At 41.7% G+C, this 20,921-nt stretch overlaps 1 protein-coding gene across 1 annotated transcript in view; it reads right to left on the reverse strand.

Moving 5' to 3' along the window:
* Window positions 1-1,340: 1,340 nt before the first annotated feature.
* Window positions 1,341-20,921, reverse strand: part of SYAP1 (synapse associated protein 1) — a 28,051-nt gene continuing 8,470 nt past the window's right edge. The window contains exons 2-9 of the mRNA XM_077482197.1: window positions 19,592-19,710; window positions 14,548-14,614; window positions 11,221-11,294; window positions 10,096-10,235; window positions 8,362-8,507; window positions 5,662-5,720; window positions 5,199-5,343; window positions 1,341-2,050 (exon numbers count right to left, since the gene is read on the reverse strand). Coding sequence (XP_077338323.1) covers window positions 1,923-2,050; window positions 5,199-5,343; window positions 5,662-5,720; window positions 8,362-8,507; window positions 10,096-10,235; window positions 11,221-11,294; window positions 14,548-14,614; window positions 19,592-19,710 — 878 coding nt within the window. The 3' untranslated portion in view covers window positions 1,341-1,922. The remainder of the gene's footprint in view (window positions 2,051-5,198; window positions 5,344-5,661; window positions 5,721-8,361; window positions 8,508-10,095; window positions 10,236-11,220; window positions 11,295-14,547; window positions 14,615-19,591; window positions 19,711-20,921) is intronic.

Consider the following 20,921-nt stretch of genomic DNA (forward strand, 5'->3'; position numbering starts at 1 on the left):
CATGTTGGAAATTTTTTGAAAAACGATTTCCTAATCAATGATGGGAGAATCGTGCGAGAAATGTAATAAGATCCATTGAAAAAACAAAAAAAAAAGCCAACATGGAAAAACACTAAAAAACAAAAACAAAAACAAAAAACGCAAATAAACGCTATTGCAAAAATGTTAAAAAACTCACTGCAAAGCTACTGGCGTTTTTAGAATGTCATTTTAACGTCCAGTGTGCATGAGGCCTTAAGCTTTGACAAAAAAAAAAAAAAAAAAACACTGCACCTGGAAGACAATTGGTTTCTATGTAGAGCTGCACACGATTTTGCACTCTGCAGTTTTAGTAAATCAACCCCTTAGTTACCTCCACGATTCCAGTCTGTCTGGACAGTGTAGGAGCAGAATAGAAATGTGGTCTTTCAACTTGCATAACCTGTAGCACCCCTTGAGGCTAAAGAGAGATCTGTACACAGCTAATCTACACCTGATACTAGAGAAACAAGAATATACATTGATATCTCTGTTCACAACTCGGTTTGTGAACAAAACAGTTAACAAAAAATTTGCTTTGGTACGTGAACTCCACTTCGGTTCACAAACACGAGCCACGGTCATCTTCCCTGTTCATTTTGAAAAGAGGAGTGAACAAGTCCAGATAGGGGTTTCTGCCCCCTTACTACCATGAGGGTGGGCTTACTTGATTGAGAATCATGGAAAAAGTTCATATGAATTCTACAAAGTTATGCCCTCAGATGACCTTGTAACGTGTATAGTGCTGTTTTTTGACACCTAGATTAGTAGTTTAAATTGGGATTTGGGATTGTTTCAAACAAGGATTAAAGAGGAGCTGTAGTTTTTTGTTTTTTTTTGTTTTTAGATGTACACATGAAAGAAGTCAGCTTACTGTAAAAGACCATATGTAATATATGTATAAAATCCTTTTTTTTGTACTGTACATACATTTCATAATTTTATATATAAAACAAAAAAATAAATAAGTTCAGAACGGATTAACCCGATTTACATTGAACCCTATGGGAAATTTTTCCTCAGTTCGCAACCAGAGTCGTTTCACTAATTAAGTTTGTGAACCTAGGTATCCCTGTATTCCAAGAACATGTTTGGTGCTGGTTTGTACATTTGCAACAGGCATAGAGGAAGCAGGGTTTTGAAATGTCTGTCCTTGTATTTGCCATTTAAACCATGGCCATTAAAATGTAAATAATGTTACCCTGCCATCATATTTTGGAGTCTTCCAATAGGGAAGCCAGCAAATGCTACAATTACTGCTTAGGTCAAGTGGTCAAAATCAAATGAATACCAAGTTTGAAAAAGGAAGGACGCTACTAATATTAAAATTATGTAAAACTTTACTGTCATAACTTAACCAACAAATTGTGTAAGGCCAAGCAATTATACTCTGAAATGTTAAATGTGAAAGAAAACTGCATAAGACAATTCATTACCATAAAGTAGCAAAACAGATGTTTGGCACCTGGGCCAGGGGTGCAAGAGATCGATTAGATTTTGTGTGTCATTTATTTTTCTACAGAACTAGTCTTGAATATATTATGATGAGAAAAAAGAAAAATATTGAATAACTTATAAACCCATATACCATACATACAGTTTAAATCACTTTAGTTTGTTACATCATGAAATTATTCCTTATGAAAAAAATACAGTATAAAACCATAACAGAGAAAGCATCTCATAGGTCCATGCACCTCCAAGTGACAGCAAGTTCATCAACCATATTCCTTGAGCTCCTACATTTGGTGATGATCAGGAAAGAAAAAAAAAAAAAATGATGTTGACAAGGTCACTTGAGCAAGTAAACGCCATTCTGCCTTTGTGCTGGAATGACTGTAGTAATGTTACACAAAAGAAAAGATTTTTTTTTTTAGTCCAGGCTGTATTTAGAGTGAGTGCAATTAATCCTCCTGGAGGAGTTCCTCTATCTCTTTGTCCCAGTTCTCATCCTTCATCTTGTCGGAGCCAGAGACTACTTCGTATTCTTGAACCACTTGTTGTAATTCCTGGATCCAGTCTTCTGACTCCTCTGAAATTCAGAAACCAATAAATAATTCAAAATTATAAAGGATTTAAAATAAAGCCCGCAAAAGTTAGTTGTAAAATGAAGGATAATTTTAGATGTACACATGAAAGAGGTCAGCTTACTGTAAAAGATTGTATGTAACATATGTTTAAAACAAACAGAATGGCTCCTCTGACCCAGGCCCCCTGACGTCCCTTTTTGACCATCCCGCTCTCCCACAAGGTATAGGGGCAGCCTCCCTAGGGTCCTTTAAATGCACTGAGTGGCCACAACCTCACACATTTGTACACTCATCGGAGGGGACTCCGGTCCCTCCAGCAGGCCCTGGAGACTGGCTCACAGCCTTACATATGTCCACATTTACCAAACACCTACACTCCTCCTCTCAAATACATTACAAGCATACCAGCTTTGAGGAACTATGTTCGCTTCAAGAAATTCCCAAACACCTCCTTTCCTCCTTATATAACCTACTACAGACTTTAGCACAAGATCAACTCCCGCACTACACTAGAATGTGGACTGCGGACCTGGGTGAAGACATCTCTGTGCCGGAATGGCAAAAATCTTTTTATTTCACGCATAAGTCAACCATCTCCTGCTACTCTCAAGAAAAGAACTACAAGCTCCTGTCCAGATGGTACAGGGACCCTGCAACTTTGCAAAAAATCTTCCCGTCTGTACCAGCCACTTGCTGGCGTTGTGAAACCTCAGTCGGAACATATATGCATGTCTGTTGGGACTGTGAGAGGATCTGCCCCTTCTGGACGCAGGTTTTCGAATGTTATAATCTTATAGTTGTTAGACCAGTTCCTATCTCTCCGAAAATTGCACTGCTCTCCATACTGCCCGGGTCTATAAAGTCGCAGAGGCAAAGATTGCTTCGTTTCTTTATGTCCTCTGCTAGGCAACTGATACCCGCTCATTGAGAGAGAAAGAATACTCCCCCATTGTCACGGTGGGTATCAATTATGAATGACACCATGAGAATGGAGGAGATGCTGGCATTGGACAATGACACATACACCAAATTTATAACCCAATGGTCGATCTGGCTCCGCTTCGCCTCCTCTGATACTTTGTTGAACAAAATCTCGGACACATAGGGACACTCTGGGCTCCCTTTTACCCTACCCCCCTGTGCATAACCCTCTCCCCCTCCCTCTACTCTCTTTCCTCCCTACTGTTCTGTTCACCCCCCTACCACCTTGTTCCTTCTTTGTTTTGTTCTTCTCTTTCCTCTCTTCTCTCTTTTTCTGTCTCCTTTATGTTATTCATTACAAATTACCTCATGTAGTAACCCATGAGCATCTCTCATTGGCATGACCTCGTGGACCAGAGAATAGGTTCTCTTCCCAATTCTCAAAGCTTACTGACGGGGACCAGCTGTGGACGATAGTCATTGGCTGGCCTCCCGTAACTGTATTTCTGTTACTGTTCTTTGCATACATTTATCTCATGTTTACTGTTTTTCTTGAAAAGCACCAATAAAAATATTTTCAACACTAAAACAAACAGAATGGCAGGTCTACTTTAACCAGGACAGCAACTTTATCATTGTGGCTATATTTAGTTATTTTGCGCCCCCCCCCCCTCTCCGCTGCCACATTTGGCACCTTTCCGGGTGGGGTGGGTACCTGATTTTGACACAAGTTCGACCCCTCCTCCTCCTTCCCCTGCTACCGGGCTATTAACAAAGTACAGTGTGATTTACACATGCACAATAGGGAAACAGCTGTGAAGATGCAAGGTGTTACTGTTGGTTTCCCTTAGCCCAGGTGGTGGCGGCAGCACACAAGAGCAGATTGAAAAGTTGGTTTGGGTAAAGAAACCACTGGATTTGTGGACAGGTAAATGTCCCAATATTCAAAGTCAGCAGCTACTGTATTTGTACTTTGAAGGAGCCTGGAGGTCCGCTTTAAAGTTATGATGTAGCAGGTTGAACGCTGAGGGAGATGCTTCATCCTGCCTGCAGTATACTGATGACTTTTTAGTCTGGTCACTTGTCTGAAGCTCAGGACTCATTTTTATTTAACCTCTTGCCGACCATCCACCGCAGTTTTACTGCAGCAGAACGGCTGGGCGAAAAAACGCTATGTTACGTCTGTTCGTCTTTTGGCCACTAGGGGCACGCGCCCGCCTGCAGCATGTGTCCAGCGGACGCAATGACCGCTGGGCTCCCGCAATTGCTCGTGACAGAGTGAGAACCGGAATCTGTGTGTTTCAGGGGAGAGGAGACAGATCGTGTGTTCATACCAAGTATGAACACCGATCTGTCTCTTCCTAGTCAGTCCCATCCCCCCACAGTTAGAACACACACTAGGGATTGCCCCCTAGTGTTAACTCCTTCCTTGCCAGTGACATTTACACAGTAATCAGTGCATTTTTATAGCACTGATCGCTGTATAATGGTCAATGGTTTCAAAAATGTGTCAAAAGTGTCTGATGTGTCCACCATAATGTCGCAGTCCCAATAAAAAAAAAAGGAAGAATAATAAAAATGCCATAAATCTATCCCCTATTTTGTAGACGCTATAACTTTTACGCAAACCAATATACGCTTATTGTGATTTTTTTACCAAAAATATGTAGAATACATATCGGCCTAAACTGTGGGATATTTATTATAGCAAAAAGTAAAAGATAGTGTTTTTGTTCAAAGTTGTTGCACTTTTGTTCATAGTGCAAAAATAAAAACTGCAGAGGCGATCAAATGCCACCAAAAGAAAGCTCTATTTGAGTGAAAAAAAAAAAAAAAAGAAGAAGACGTAAATTGTCAGTTAAATCGATGTAGGGCTGAATCACCAAAAATGGCCTGGTCATTAAGCAGCCAAATTTTCCGGGGCTGAAGCAGTTAATGATAAAATGTGGAGGCTTGTTAAATAAAATAATGGTGTGTATTGTGTCATACCATTCATTTATTTGCGCAAAGTATATTTTATTTATTTAACCTTTCTTCAAGCAGGTTGCCGGTGTTGGGTTTCTACAATAAAAGCAAACACCTTGCAGTGGCAAAAGCATATCGAAATAATTTAACCGATTTAGGGCAGAATGAAATCAGCAAGACTAACACATTGGCAAAGTGTCAAAAAATAAATAAATAACATATTCCCATCTAATGCCAAAACAATAAACACATTCAGGCGATTACCTTCTGGTGTGTCAAGCTCATCCTTTTTGTCCAGCACAAGCTGTTCCATTTCTTTCCGTAGGTCTTCTTGGTTTATGTCACAGGAATCAAATGCTTCACTCACAAATTCAGATACTTCTGGGCTGGTAGAAATCTCCTCTTCTTCCTGGGAAAGGGAAAGTTATGACATTGGTGGAAGAAACAGATCTTTGGAATTCCATGAAAAATTGTGTACTTGTGCAGTAACAAAATAAGTACAAGCTGAGGATAAAGCTGATAAAACCGCGATTACTAGATTGTACAATAAATTCTCAAACCATTTGTACCAAGATTAGCAAATAAATAAATGATTGTAATAGCAAATGATGGCTTCAGTTTTCTAACCACTGCCTAAAACATTGCAGCCTGAGTGAATCATTTTGAATGAGGTTTTGAATGATGGCATGGTATTTCATAATGATTAACAAAGTAGAAAATGAGTTACCTCCTGAGTTTTCATTTGATTTTTAATGGCAACAGGTGGAGTCTTTGGTCTGACAGTTTCTAAACAAGAGCAGAAGGATAATCACTATACAGTATTTGACAGTAAGAAACAGATTATTTGAACACACAGGCCCTTACATTTTGTTTTGACACTCATTGTGTCCTTCCTGTGTTTTAAGCAGCAATGAACTATTGATTTCATATCGTCACCTCAGCAGAGCTGGGTTTCTGACTGCCCAGCACCATTAGATACCAGTCTACAAAACTCCCCACTTTGTGTGCCAGCTTTTCCAATCAACATGTTACAGTGAATGCAGCTCCAATTTGCCAACTACCCCAGCTCCCATAAGTCAACTCAGGGTTCTAGTCCCCTACCTTCCATTATTTTCCAATGCTACAGTAGAAGCCTCCAAAATTTCTAAACAAAGGGCCGTTTACTGTCCATCGGGCTTTAGGGGGGCCGGACTGTGACCAGCGGGAGTAGAAATGCTCCAAAACATCAGTGGGAGTAAAATGCTCCATCCTTAATTTTAGACGGAGGAATAGTGCTTCATTTTTGATATGAGTGGGAGGAATAGTGCCCCATCAATGGTGTCAGTGGGAGGAATGGTGCTCGCTGGAGGAAACGTGTTCAAAAGGGCCAGATAAAAGCAAAGGGCTGCATCTGGCCCCCCACCACAGTTTGGAGACCACTGCTCTACTGCAAAGATACTTTCCATCACTGGAAACTCCAGAAGTCCCAACTGTACTTAAATCGTCCATGGTCAAAAGGTTTTATAGCATATGGTGCACAACTGGTGAATGCAGGTCACTCATTTTCCAGTTTTCATTAATTTATTACAATGATAAACTGGCAAGTAGGATTCTCCCACCTTATCAGAATATATTAGTAATTATTTCCTATACGATTTCCAGACACTGCTTAAAATAATTGTTACATAACTGTATACCAGATACCTTCAGCCACACTATTCTGGAAGGTAAAACCAGTATGCATGATTACACACAGTAGGGGAGATTTACTAAAACTGGTGCACACAGAATCTGCTTGTGCTGCTGCTGGGAAGAAGCTCTGCATAGTAATCAGCTTCTAACTTCAGCTTGCTCAATTAAGCTTTCACAATAAGGCCAGGTTTAAACTGGTATGATACGACAGTGGTAAGACTGAATCCAACTTTGCCCTGCGACTTAATGTCTGACTTCCATTTCTCTTCAATGAACGGGATCCAACTTTGATCCTGACAAATACCAGGCCCTTTGAGTCTGGTATGAATCTTGAGGAGGAAAACCCTTGCCAAAGCAGTGTGTGTGTGTGTGTGTGTGTGTGTGTGTGTGTGTGTGTGTGTGTGTGTGTGTGTGTGTGTGTGTGTGTGTGTGTATGTATATATATATATATATATATATATATATATATATATACACACACATATATACACACACACACACACACACACACGGCATAGGGTCAAGCCCCAGGACCATACACGACCCTTCGGTCTAGTATGGTGTTTAAGGGGAACCCCCCCCAACAATGTCCATTCCAGACCCTTATTCGAGCATGCGGCCTGACAGGTCATGAATGGGGGGGGGCATAACCCAAAGCACCTGGTCACCATGCTTATATAGCCATGGGGCGTTGCCATCCATTAAGTCATCCGGAGACTCAGCCCCTTGTGACGTCACTGCCCGCGGCATGATGAGGCGGTGAGGTCACAAGGGGTAATAATAATAATAATGGCACACACCACAAGCTAACGATGGGAGAAGATCCCTGCAAAGGAAGAAGACAGCGCAGCAAGAAGAACCGGAGGAAGAACCAGAGGAAGAAGACATCACCGGAGGAAGAGGAGATGCTGTAGCTTTTTTAATAAAGGACTTTTTTTGGGTGAATGGGTAGGGGATACAATGTAACCCCTACTCATTCACATAGGGTGGGGGGGGCATGATCTGGGGGGCCCCCTTGTTAAGATTTCAGTAAACCCCCTGCCCGCAGATCCCAACAACCACCACCAGGGGTTGTCGGGGAAAAAGCTCTTGTCCCCATCAGCATGGGGATAAGGTGCTTTGGGGTGGCCCCTGTTAAGGGCATGTGGCCTGGTATGGTCCAGAGGGGGACCCCATGTCGTGATTTTTTTTTTTATTTTGGCGTGGGTTTTCCCCTCAAGATGGGGGGGCGGAGCATAGAGAACCATATGCCGTTTTTCGTTTTTTTTATTTTGATGTGGGGTTCCCCTCTAAGCTTCTGTACAAGTTGCATGCCAAAGTCGGATCAGTTAAGATGATGTTCCGACTTGGATACTTTGATGATCTTCAATGGGCTAAAAAAAAAAAAAAAAAAAAAAAAAAAGGGACCAAAGTCAGACCAAAGTAGTACAGGAACCTTTTTCAAAGTCGGACCAGTTAAGACGGTTCTCAAAGGGGACAATTGATTTATACGCGTCATATGCAATGTGCTCCTAAAGTCGGAGCATATGTCGTACCAGTGTGAACCCGGCCTAAAACCTGGAAGCTGATTGGTTACTATGCACAGCTGCACCAGATTCTGTGTACACCAGTTTCAGTAAATCAAACCCATTGAAGGAAGTAACTCTAAAAGTAGGTAAAAGTATCTAGTCACAGGCAGACTACTACTATGACCTAGATAATAACTTTCCCAGACAGACAACCTTCTAATGTGTTACAAAAGCCATATTTCTAGTACCTTCTAAACCACCATCATCTGGCTTGCCATTTGTCTTGTCAGATTTGCCTGTGGATTGCTGGGCTGCTAATGCAGTTAGTTGTGCAGATTGTTTTATTAGTGATACCCTGTAAAAATAGTTCCTCCAAAAGACTTCTTCTTTCACTCTTAGAAAAAAAAAAAAAAAAAAAAAGAAAAGAAGAAGATTACCACAGACTGATAATGCATTTGACTTTTTGGGGTCTATGTATTTGAAATTTGTCATGTGGATGTTGTACACAGGCACAACTAATTTTCACCATATGCTTTGTAATACGATTCTTATCTCCTATGATCACCAGTAGGGAGGAGCCGAACACCCTCCTGTTCAGTTCGCAGCAGAACATGCCAACAGGCAAACAATTTATCAGAACACATGAACATCGTTAAAGTCTATGGGACATGAACAATCAAAATTGATCATTTTAAAGGCTTATATGCAAGTTATTGTCATAAAAAGTGTTTGGGGACCTGAGTCCTCCATCAATGCAATGGAGGTGGATCGGTTGCGGATTTTTTTTTTGGTCCGTCGTGGCGTGATAAAAGATGAATGGACATTGTGGGACATTTTTATTTTTTAATAAAGGATTTGCCCTAAGCTGTCTTTTTTTAAACATTTTGACACTTTTTTTTTGTTACCCCGTTGGGGGGGGCGGTATCTGTGGGTCCTCTTGTTAACCCCCAGACCCCCACAATCACCGGGCAAGGGTTGTGGGGATGAGGCCCTTGTCCCCATCAATATGGGGACAAGGTGCTTTGGGGGGCTACCCCAAAGCACTCTCACCATGTTGAGGGCATGTGGCCTGGTACGGCTCAGGAGGGGGCACTCTCTTGTTCCCCCCCACCCTTTCATGTGGTCCACCAAGTTGCGTGCTCGGATAAGGGTCTGGTATGGATTTTGAGGGAGGGGGGGGGGGGGGCCTACACCATTTTTTTATTTGGCGCAGAATGCCCCTTAATTTCCATATCAGATCCGAAGGGCCTGGTATGGATTTTAGGGGGACCCGTACTCACTTTTTTTACGTTTTGGTTTGGGGTTCCCCTTAATATTCATACCAGACCCAAAGGGCCTGGTAATGGACTGGGGGGGAGAATCACATGTTCTTTTTTTCAAATGAGTTGTATCTATATTTCCAAGACCCGACAATTCATTACAGCCACGATCTGCATTTTTCCTTTAGAAATGTCATTTTGCTGTGGTACTGTTCTAAACATGGGAAAAATGCACCACTTTATATGCATACTATAGACACCCCCCAGGCACAATATTTAAAGGAATATTTCATTTTTATCGTTTCACTTCAAGCATAAACAAAAATAAAAATAATAATATTATATATATCACTGTTCCCAAAAAAACGTCCGTTTAAAAAAAAATAATAATAATTGCATTGATACATGTCCCTGGGGCAGGACCCAGGTCCCCAAACACTTTTTATGACAATAACTTGCATACAAGTCTTTAAAATTAGCACTTTTGATTTTTCATGTTAGTGTCCCATAGACTTTAATGGTGTTCCGGCAGCTTTCAAATTTGCCCCGAACATTGGGCTCATCCCTAATTACCAGCTACATGTAGGGGTCTTATTGAGGTCTTTCATAAAAATACTGCAATGTACATACAGCCAATAATAAAGAGCAATGGGAGTCCCAGTGAAGCAGAAAACAGATTGGGTTTTTGTTCTGAGAAATGACAACAAAAATCACATCACTTACAGCTTGGGTACAAGATCAAATCTCATACGATTAAGCAGCTCATCCTCCTGGAGCATTACAAGAGCAACAGGGTACATCTGCTCAAAGTCAAAATTAAAATGGACACCGGCAGGAGGATCTCTGAGGAAGTTTCTTCGATCCTATGATAACAAATCACAAACATTGCAACATGAGCAAATTACAGAAATTCTAAATACAGCTAAGATAACGGAAATGTGTGCATATTCCAAATCTTCCAACTTTGGAACACAGTGTTCACATGAACAAGACTTCCTAAATGTCCAGTTGAAAAAAATTACTCTATACTATGCTGCATTGGTGCAGGTACACTGTGCAGCTTATTTGGAATTATCTTGAGCAGTGCAGACATGTGACAGTGGAAAGCTCCAACCTAATTCCACAAGACTATTCCACATAAATCTTAAAGTAAAGGCTCAAGGTTTTTTTTACCTTCAGGCGTTCTATGCATGATGGTAAAAAAAACACCTCTGTGCAGCCACTCCCAGCCTAAATACTTACCTGAGCCCCATCACGATCAAGCAATGTGAACGAGAGGCTAAGCCCTCTGGGGACTCTCCCTCCTTATTGGCTGAGACAAAAGCGGGAATTATTGGCATGCTGTCAATTACAGCCAGTGAACCAATGAGGAGAGAGGGGTGAGGTCGAGCAGCAGCTCTGTGTATAAATGAACACGCAGAGCAGCAGCTTGGGAGTGAGCTTGCTTATGTGCCCCCAGAGCAAGCCGCTTGTTTTGGGGCTACTCAGCAGGAGGGAGGGGCCAGGAGCACAGGTGGGCGACACCAGAAGAGGAGGATTCTGGCCTGGACAGAGCAAGTAAGTATAACGTTTGTTTTTTGAGATGACTATTCCTAAAATACAAGTAATTCCAGCATTTAGTATAGTGTCCCCAAATACAAAACCCACATTTAGTGTAGTGTCCTTGAAAATGGAACCAGCATTCAGTACTGTGTCCTTGAATATTGAATCCACATTCACTAGTGTCCTTTAATACCGAACCTGTATTCACTCCAAAAAGACACTAATTGGAGGAGTTGCTTGTCAGGAGCTGATAAAGGAAACTAAGATTAGATACCAGAACACTACACAGACAAAAGAAGTTCTTACTGCAGACAGGGCCAGGATCTGCTGCTGAATGGTTTCCTCTTCGCTGTATCCAACCCAAGGAGGAACTGCTGCGTCTAATAAGATAAAACAAATATATGGTTTAAGCTTCTAGTACTAGGGCAAAATAAACTAGAGAGATTCAGATGGTCAGCAATGAAGAAAGTCAGGCAGTACAGCTGCCCATAGACTTAAGAGGGCAACCGTTTTCATGCTCATTAGTCCCTAGCATGACCTCTACACAACTTCTTAGGTAAAATAATTGGATCAGGCAGACCTATTCCAAACACAGTTGTTGCCACCAGGATAAGTGGTGTGAGCAACATCTGCCTGCATCTTTCCTCTTCTTCTGCCTCCACTCTTCATTAAATTAGCAGAAATTCTCAGCCAAGCTGAACATTCATATTTAGGAAAGCGTTGAACAATGGGTCTGTCTTTGGTAGCCAGGATCACACATGCCAGACCTCTGAAGATTTATAACCAGGGCTAATAGAGAATTAAAAATGTAAGAACAATGCAGTCACACAGAAATAAAGTGAATAATCCACTTTGTTTATCAACTACAGGGCAACAAAGTTCCAGAAACCCTGAACGAATTCGATAGAAAATGTTCATATTTTCCACCAGACTTCTTTTGTCAGGGCTCTTGTTTGCAATCTAGGTTTATGCGAGTGTAGCTACACTTTCAAATCATTAGATCCATTTAAACCTGCACAATCAATCATAGCTTTCGATATTTCTTAATAGTAGGTTGACTTTGTTTTTGTTTTTCTGTAGCTTTCATCATATCAGCAATATAATGCTGGTTTAAAAAAAAAAAAAAAAAAAAAAGTTGACAATGCCTGAACTGCCTTTGTATGGCCAGTCTGAACCGGGGATTAATGGGAATAATGGATCCAATGGTGCACAAAATTCTGCAGATGACGTACTGTGGCTTTCTTCACATTCACTCCCCATGTACTCTTTGTCCTTATGGTAAACTTTGATGCAATTTAGCTAAAATATGCAAGATGCAAAACAGATTATTAATAACCAAAATGCAACTGTTGCATCATTGCATTATAATATCAGCTGTATGTGTTCCTTGAAAGGGTAAATTGCAATAATGCCATTAACACTATAAATCGGGCAGTTCAAACAATGTAAAAGAAAAGTCAACAAGGTTCACAATGGCATGCTGTACTGGGAAAACTAGCCAGGCTAACTGCTGCTTAATACACAATTTAGAGCCACCTGCAGAGGAATAAATGATAAATTACATTTGATAAGTTTACTGTAAACTAATATGATTGAAAGGAAAATAAAAAATAAAAGTACGTGTGTGTTGTGTATCTCCATCCAGGGTGGGTACCATAGTCCTTAAAATTACGAATGTGTAACAAAAATTTCCTTAGATGTGGGACTTTAAAAAGGTGCCTAAAATACAATGGATATACAACACTTAAAAATCAATTTGTGTATTCCATTTATAAAAACAACATTTGCCTCCTTTGTTATTACTGAAATTCGAAAATATAAAGAGTTCAGAATGGCTCTGGTGGGAGGAGGTGGAATACCCCACTTCTTCAGGTTTTGTGAAACTAGAAAGCAGTATAATAATATATATATATATTCTTATTATACCTTTATTGTAGTAACACCAATATTGGGGACCCACTAAACATATCATGACAAAATTGTTCAATTCCCTTCCTGCCAGAGTAATTCTGAACTTTTATATGATCAAGAAGCGTGGACACATGCGGGATAAGACGCCCCTTAAACCAACCCAGTGCTTCAGATGGGACTATGGCTGTGTATAGCCTCAGCCAGGGCTGCTCTGACCCCGCCCCCTGACATGTTTTCAGTTGTAAAATAGCATTCTTCAAAGTCATTCCAGAATGTTCTACACATGTTCTTCACTCTGCATTATTCAGATGCTGGAACTTGAAAGATTGAATGCCAAGGTGACATGTGGTCACTCATCCAGCATTTAGATGAACTTCCACAAGTTCACATGCTTCTTGGTTTGTGTATTGGTTGCCCTGGTCCCAAAGCAGCAGCCAATACACAGCATTAATGTCCCTTAAAAATAATGCACCTGCTTGCAGTTCTGACACATTACAGGGGGACAAAATTTAGGGAAACGTGAGCCAAATTATATGGAATGACAACAATCGAGCCCACGGTACATTTATTTGCAGTGAACATCTTACTAGCAATGATGCGATTACTCTGGTCCAGTATTCTAAAGAAAAAGTGTAAAATTGCACTACAGTTCCTCTTTAACAGAAAGACATAACTGCCCACAGTACAAACACACACACTTTCTAACACTTTAGCCCTTTTGGATACTGTCATATCAGCATGAAGAGCTTACCATAGACACCACTTGAGACCTGTATTAAAAATTAGTAATTCAACTTGACTTGTGTGGAAGGGGGGGGGGCTGGGGGAACAAACAAAAACACACACACACACACACACACACACACACACACACACACACACACACACACCCTCTGGTGATCTATGTACATTGCAAGGACTTTACCAAACTTTGTTGTAGATTTCTCCCTTTTGTTATTTTGAAGAAATAGCTGCCTGTCTCAAGTCTAAGTCTAAGTCTCAATCAGCTGCTGCATTTGCAGGGCTCTAATGAGGAAAGTGGTAAGGTCTGCGTCCCTTTAGCCCCCATTTACACCGGTGCGACTTATGTGATTTGAGAGATCAAAGTCTCATAAGTCGCACCATATTGATGACTATGGAACCCTTAAAATTGATGCAACTCCTACTTGCACTGACTTTGAAAAGGTTCCTACACTATATTTGGTGATTTGCATTGGCATCTGTGCATGAAGTCGCACATATGTAATCAAGCCGCACATGAAACACTGATCATGGCTTTGAAATCATACTGAAGTAGCTAGATTTCAAAGCTGCATTTGATGTGAATTCCCTTTGGGAGTATCTCACCAAAAATGACATTTTTGTTGTAGGGGGATGCCAAAAATCTGACCTGTTTCTTAATGCATACTTCTTAGAAAATCAGTCAGCCAATCACACATCTGGTAGGGGTGTTCTGTGCACCATCTGTGTATAGAACACCTCCAGGTTGCCATATAGCACTGCATATTACAGAAGATTACAGGGCTGCTTATTGAAAAGGAAAGGTCATTTTTAAGAACATTCAGTATACAACTGTATTACGCCATCCCCCGCCACCCAAAAACAGAGTCAAATATAATTTAATTTGTTATATTATAATAGAATATGAACATAAACATAAAATGTAGGGTGACTTTTGGCTGCATGCACGGAGTGTAGTCCAGGACAAGCCACATAATATACCTGTCTTTTTCACATTCTTCTCATGTACAAACTTTTCCTGTTCCTTCTGAAAATCCCCAATAATCGTCTGAAATGTAAAAAATAAAAAATCATGAAATGATTTTATAGTTTGCACATGTTAAACAATTCTCATTCTCCATTCACAAAATACAACAAAAATTCATTCAAAAATACTCACTTGTGTAATGAAGACTATGGGGTTTATTTACTAAAGGCAATTCCACTTTGCACTGGAAGTAAAGTTGATGTAGATCTGAGGGGGCATGCCAAGAAAAAAAAAATAGCATTTTTGCTTGTACATGATTGGATGATAGAAATCAGCAGAGCTTCCCCTCAGATCTACAATGACTGCACTTGTAGTGCACAGTGGATTTGCCTTTAGTAAATCAACCCCTATGTCTGTAACATCCAACACATGTGACATGGATTGGACATCGTGAAAGCAAATATTATATTATATGAACAACCTCCTAGTTCACCAATTTATTCACAAGGTGGGTGGAGATTAGATAATTGTCTCTATCCTGTGGCTTCCAGAAGTGAGCGACTATGGCATTAGTTCTGCACATCTTTAAATGCAAACAGACTCCTCTCCAACATCTGACCAGTCATGAGAAAAAGATGACTGGCTAGGATGAATTTTTCCCCACGATCAATATTTTTCATGAGAAAGGGGCAGCCTCAGAGGTGCAAATGCATGCATGGTGGTGTAATATAAGGGGCTGGCTTCTGAACTACAGGGGGTGTAGAGGAGTTTCAGGAGTAGTCCGGAATCACCGCTTGCAGGCAGCAAAGTAGCATGGGATATGTAGTCCTTAGAAATTGAATACAAAAACATTAGAAGAGAAGCAGCAAAGCAAGCAGGGAATCCAGAAAGTTGTGGAAAGAGATGGCCAACAGATAGACAACTTTTTCACAACCCACTCTCATCCTTTCTAAACTACTGCAATATTGGTTATGTAGGAGGCATGTATATCCTTCTAGATGTATACTTATCTGTCAAATGTCTCCCCTCTGTCTGCTATGAGACCCCGAAAAAAATGCAGATTTTGTGGGTGGGTCCGTTTTACAGGGCTCAGTGGATGGAGTCGTGATGTCAGTAGACTCCCCGCCCACCTCTACACTCCCCTTAACATGCATTTTCTCCTGTGTATATCTTACACTGAACTTCTGCTATGATCACCAATATCCAGCTAGTCAAAACTCAGAAAAGTCCCCACATGAATTCAGCATGCCAAATCATGCGGAGGTGTAGAACAGTCAATCCTGGCAGAGCTGCTGAAGAAAGGAGTGGGAGGGAATTAAAAAATAATGCATGTCTCTTAGGCTAGTACACGAGATATGTAAATTGCCTGCCACTCACTGCAAGGGGGAGGGTTTGACAAAAGATTTTCTCTGTTTGTCAAGATTTATCTCACAGAACAATAAAAGAAGATTGCTCGGAGCTGGATTAACTCTTTGTGGCAAGTCTGGGCTCAAATGATAGGAAATCTTATACTCTAAATTATATCATCAAAAAAAAAAGAATAATAATTTCAGGGTTTACATCCACTTTAAAAAAGTTAGCTTATACTCGATTGTCAAAAAGAACTATTGTTTGCTGATATAAAATGAAAGCATCTCCTTTAACCACTTGCCGACCGCCGCACGACGATGTACGTCGACAGAATGGCACGGGCAGGCATAAGGGCTTACATGTACGTCCTTGCCTGCCCGCCGGTCGGGGGCCCGATCGGGCCCCCGCCCGGTGCCTGTGGCGGTCGGTATTCGTTCGGGAGCGATCCCGGACGAGGGGACGGCCATTCATTCATGGCCACCCCCTCCCGATCGCTCCCGACGAATGAAAATGTCCCGTGACATCACTTCCTCTCCTGTAATGTAAACACAGGAGAGGAAGTGATGTATTCTCTCCTCCGTGTCGGTATTTTTCGTTCCGGCACCGAGGAGAGAGCATCGGTGAGTTGCACAAGCACTACACTACACAGTAGAACATGCCAGGCACACTCACACCCCCCCTTTACCCCCCGATCACCCCCCAATTACCCCTGCCCCCCCAGTCACAGTGACACCAATTGCTTTTTTTTTTTTTTTTTTTTTTTTTTGCATTGGTGTCATTTGTGACTGTAATAACTGTTAGGGCAGTTAGGGTTAGCCCCCTTTAGTTCTAATGTGCCCCCCTAACCCCCCCCAATAAAGGTTTAACCCCGTGATCACCCCCCCTCGCCAGTGTCACTAAGGCTGGGTTCACATTGCAGCGGTTTATGAGAACGAATGTGATTCGCACCGCACTGCAGTGCAAATCACATCCGATCTCTGTGCGATTCGAGTTCAGCCATACAGATAGTATGGCTGAATTCGTGTCGCACCCACCGCACCCGCCGCAAATTCGCACTGGACCCTTTTTTTGGCCCGCAGCAGAATCGGATCGCATGGGTGTTCACACCATGCGATCCGAGTTTGCAGATCGCACTGCGATATGCGAACTGATCTGGGGGTGTCATTAACATTTCACTGACACTCCCAGCAGTTCGCATAGGGCAGTGTGAACTGCCGCCGGGAGGCATGCGATGCGGGAACCCGCCGCGGATTTGTGGCGTTCCTGCATCGCTCCAGTGTGAACCCAGCCTAATAAGCGATCATTTTTCTGATCGCTGTATTAGTGTCACAGGTGACGCTAGTTAGGCAGGTAGGTATTTAGGTTCGCCGCAGCTTTTTATAGCGCCAGGGACCCCCATATACTACCGCATAAAGCCCCCTGATTTCCCCCTAGTTAACCCTTTCACCAGTGATCACCATATAACTGTTACAGGTGACGCTGGTTGGTTAGTTATTTTTTTATAGTTTCAGGGCACCCGCCATTTATTACCTAATAAAGGTTTAACCCCCTGATCACCCGGCGGGTGTCATTTGTGACTGTAATAACTGTTAGGGCAGTTAGGGTTAGCCCCCTTTAGTTCTAAAGGTACCCCCCTAACCCCCCCAATAAAGGTTTAACCCCGTGATCACCCCCCGTCGCCAGTGTCACTAAGGCTGGGTTCACATTGCAGCGGTTTATGAGAACGGATGTGATTCGCACCGCACTGCAGTGCAAATCACATCCGATCTCTGTGCGATTCGAGTTCAGCCATACAGATAGTATGGCTGAATTCGTGTCGCACCCGCCGCACCCGCCGCAAACTCGCACGGGACCCTTTTTTTGGTCCGCAGCAGAATCGGATCGCATGGGTGTTCACACCATGCGATCCGAGTTTGCAGATCGCACTGCGATATGCGAACTGATCTGGGGGTGTCATTAACATTTCACTGACACTCCCAGCAGTTTGCATAGGGCAGTGTGAACTGCCGCCGGGAGGCATGTGATGCGGGAACCCGCCGCGCATTCGTGGCGCTCCCACATCGCTCCAGTGTGAACCCAGCCTAATAAGCGATCGTTTTTCTGATCACTGTATTAGTGTCACAGGTGACGCTAGTTAGGCAGGTAGGTATTTAGGTTCGCCGCAGCTTTTTATAGCGGCAGGGACCCCCATATACTACCGCATAAAGCCCCCTAATTGCCCCCTAGTTAACCCTTTCACCAGTGATCACCATATAACTGTTACAGGTGACGCTGGTTGGTTAGTTATTTTTTTTATAGTTTCAGGGCACCCGCCATTTATTACCTAGTCTCACTAGTGTACCCCTAAATTTAGGGGTGTCTACTTTCCAAAATGGGGTCATTTGGGGGGGGGTTTGTGCCATCTTGGCATTTTATGGCCTTCAAAACTGTAACGCCCTTAGAAAGCCTGAAGGCGGTGCTTGGTTTTCGGGGCCCCGTACGCGGCTAGGCTCCCAAAAAGTCCCACATATGTGGTATCCCCGTACTCAGGAGAAGCAGCAGAATTTATTTTGGGGTGTCATTTCACATATGCCCATGGCATGCGTGAGCAATATATCATTTAGTGACAACTTTGTGAAAAAAAAAAAAAAAAAAAAAAAAAGTTTGTAATTTTCCCGCAACTTGTGGCAAAATATAAAATATTCCATGGACTCAACATGCCTCTCAGCAAATAGCTTGGGGTGTCTACTTTCTAAAATGGGGTCATTTGGGCGGGTTTTGTGCCATCTTGGCATTTTATGGCCTTCAAAACTGTAATAGGTAGTGAGGAGTGAAGTCAAATATTTACGCCCTTAGAAAACCTGAAGGCGGTTCTTGGTTTTCGGGGCCCCGTATGTGGCTAGGCTCCCAAAAAGTCCCACATATGTGGTATCCCCGTACTCAGGAGAAGCAGCAGAATTTATTTTGGGGTGTCATTTCACATATGCCCATAGCATGTGTGAGCAATATATCATTTAGTGACAACTTTGTGTAAAAAAAAAAAAAAAAAAAAAATTATTTTTTGTCATTATTCAATCGCTTGAGGCAAAAAAATAAAATATTCAATGGGCTCAACATGCCACTTATCAATTTCCTTAGGGTGTCTACTTTCCAAAATGGGGTCATTTGGGGGGGTTTTGTACTGCCCTGCCATTTTAGCACCTCAAGAAATGAGATAGGCAGTCGTAAACTAAAAGCTGCGTAAATTCCAGAAAACGTACCTTAGTTTGTAGATGTGACAACTTTTGCGCAAACCAATAAATATACAATTATTGACTTTTTTTTTACCAAAGACATGTGGCTGAATACATTTTGGCCTAAATGTATGACTAAAATTGAGTTTATTGAGTTCATTTTTTTTCAAAATTTGCGGTCTTTTTACGTTTATATCGCAAAAAATAAAAATCGCAGAGGCAATCAAATACCATCAAAAGAAAGCTCTATTTGTGGGAAGAAAAGGACGCAAATTTTGTTTGGGTACAACATTGCATGACCGCGCAATTACCAGTTAAAGCAGCGCAGTGCCAAATTGTAAAAAGACCTCTGGTCATTTACCAGCAAAATGGTCCGGTCTGAAGGTGGTTAAAGGACATATAGCTCAGAAAGTTGACCACCACCTTATGTCTATACCCAGCCTTAATGGAGCTTTTTTTTAGATATGCACTATACTTTATAAAGTCAACACAACACCTTCTCAATGATGCCATCAATTTTTCCTTCTTCGACTGACTTCTTAATGGTGTGGGCAGTTTCAGCAACGGATTCAGATAATTTTTTTGTGGCAACTGAAGCAAAATTCAGGAGATAACCTAAAAGGAATATTGTAAAAGTAAAAAATATAAACAAGATAGTAACTAAAATTACATGTAAAAATGGTACGATTTACAAAACATCTTGTTGTCAATTTGTTATAGATTTCCTCGCTCTGTTTACTATTACAGTATAAGGAAAACAAGCAACCGCTGGGGAAAGTTACACTGCAAGGTGTGGAATCTTATAATAATAGAAAAATGGTATGGAGAGTATATATATCAGCTGCTGCACAGGCTTGGTGACCACAAAGGGATGCCTGGGTTTATTGAGCCAAATCAAGTATTTATGTCAAAGCTATAACAATGTTTAGTTTTGATGTGGTAGCTATTGTTCTTCATCATGTGCTCTCCCACAAATGGTAATGCTAGGACAGCACAGTGTACACAAACACAAGTGCCACCTGGCAAAGTAAACAAAAGGCTTCAGCAGTTAGATTTTGCTAGGGATAGAATAATGGAAGCTGCAGGGAATGGATCTTGACTTGCATTTAAAGGTACATAATACAGGTTTCATTCTTGCCTTACTTTACTACTTAAGCCCCATACACACTATCAGGTTTTCTGCTGAGTTTTTCCTTCAGATTTACCAAAACCATATTATATGAGGCGATACCTTAGGAGTTTCAATTTTTATGCAATCAGGCAGGCCCTACACTACATGGTTTTGGTAAACCTGAAGGAAAAACTCTGCAGGAAAAATGATAGTGTGAATGGGGCTTTAGAAGTGAAATTCCAATAACAAAGACATGCGCTTAAAGTTTCAGACCACGGATATGAACATGCTCATTAGTCCAGGTCAAAGACCTGCAAGATCCCTTCAGGCTGCCCCCTTTTGCAGGTATAGCTATGTAAATCATTTAACATAAGTGTCTATACTGTTTAATATCCAGTAATACACAGTTCCTGCTTTGCACATGCACAGTTACTCTCCATTTTTAGGCACTGTTAAATTTGTAGCGGCCAATCTGCTGACAGCCTTAACCTTAACCGAGTGACGGCTACAGGGTGGTTTCTTAACTCTGGGAGGCCGTCATATGTCCTCCCAGAATGGCACGCACTTGAGAGCATCCGTGACCTGTGAACCCGGCGCATCACGGTAAAAGGCCGCTCATTGCAGCCGTTTACCACACGATCGCTTGTAAGCAAACCGGCGTCATGTTATGATGCCGGTTCCTCCCTCCCATCTCTGTACCGATCGGTACAGTGGA

Source organism: Lithobates pipiens, unplaced genomic scaffold, assembly GCF_037356315.1.
Source record: "Lithobates pipiens isolate NorthernLeopardFrog02 unplaced genomic scaffold, aLitPip1_a1.2 Scaffold_16, whole genome shotgun sequence".
NCBI classification, from domain to species: domain Eukaryota; kingdom Metazoa; phylum Chordata; class Amphibia; order Anura; family Ranidae; genus Lithobates; species Lithobates pipiens.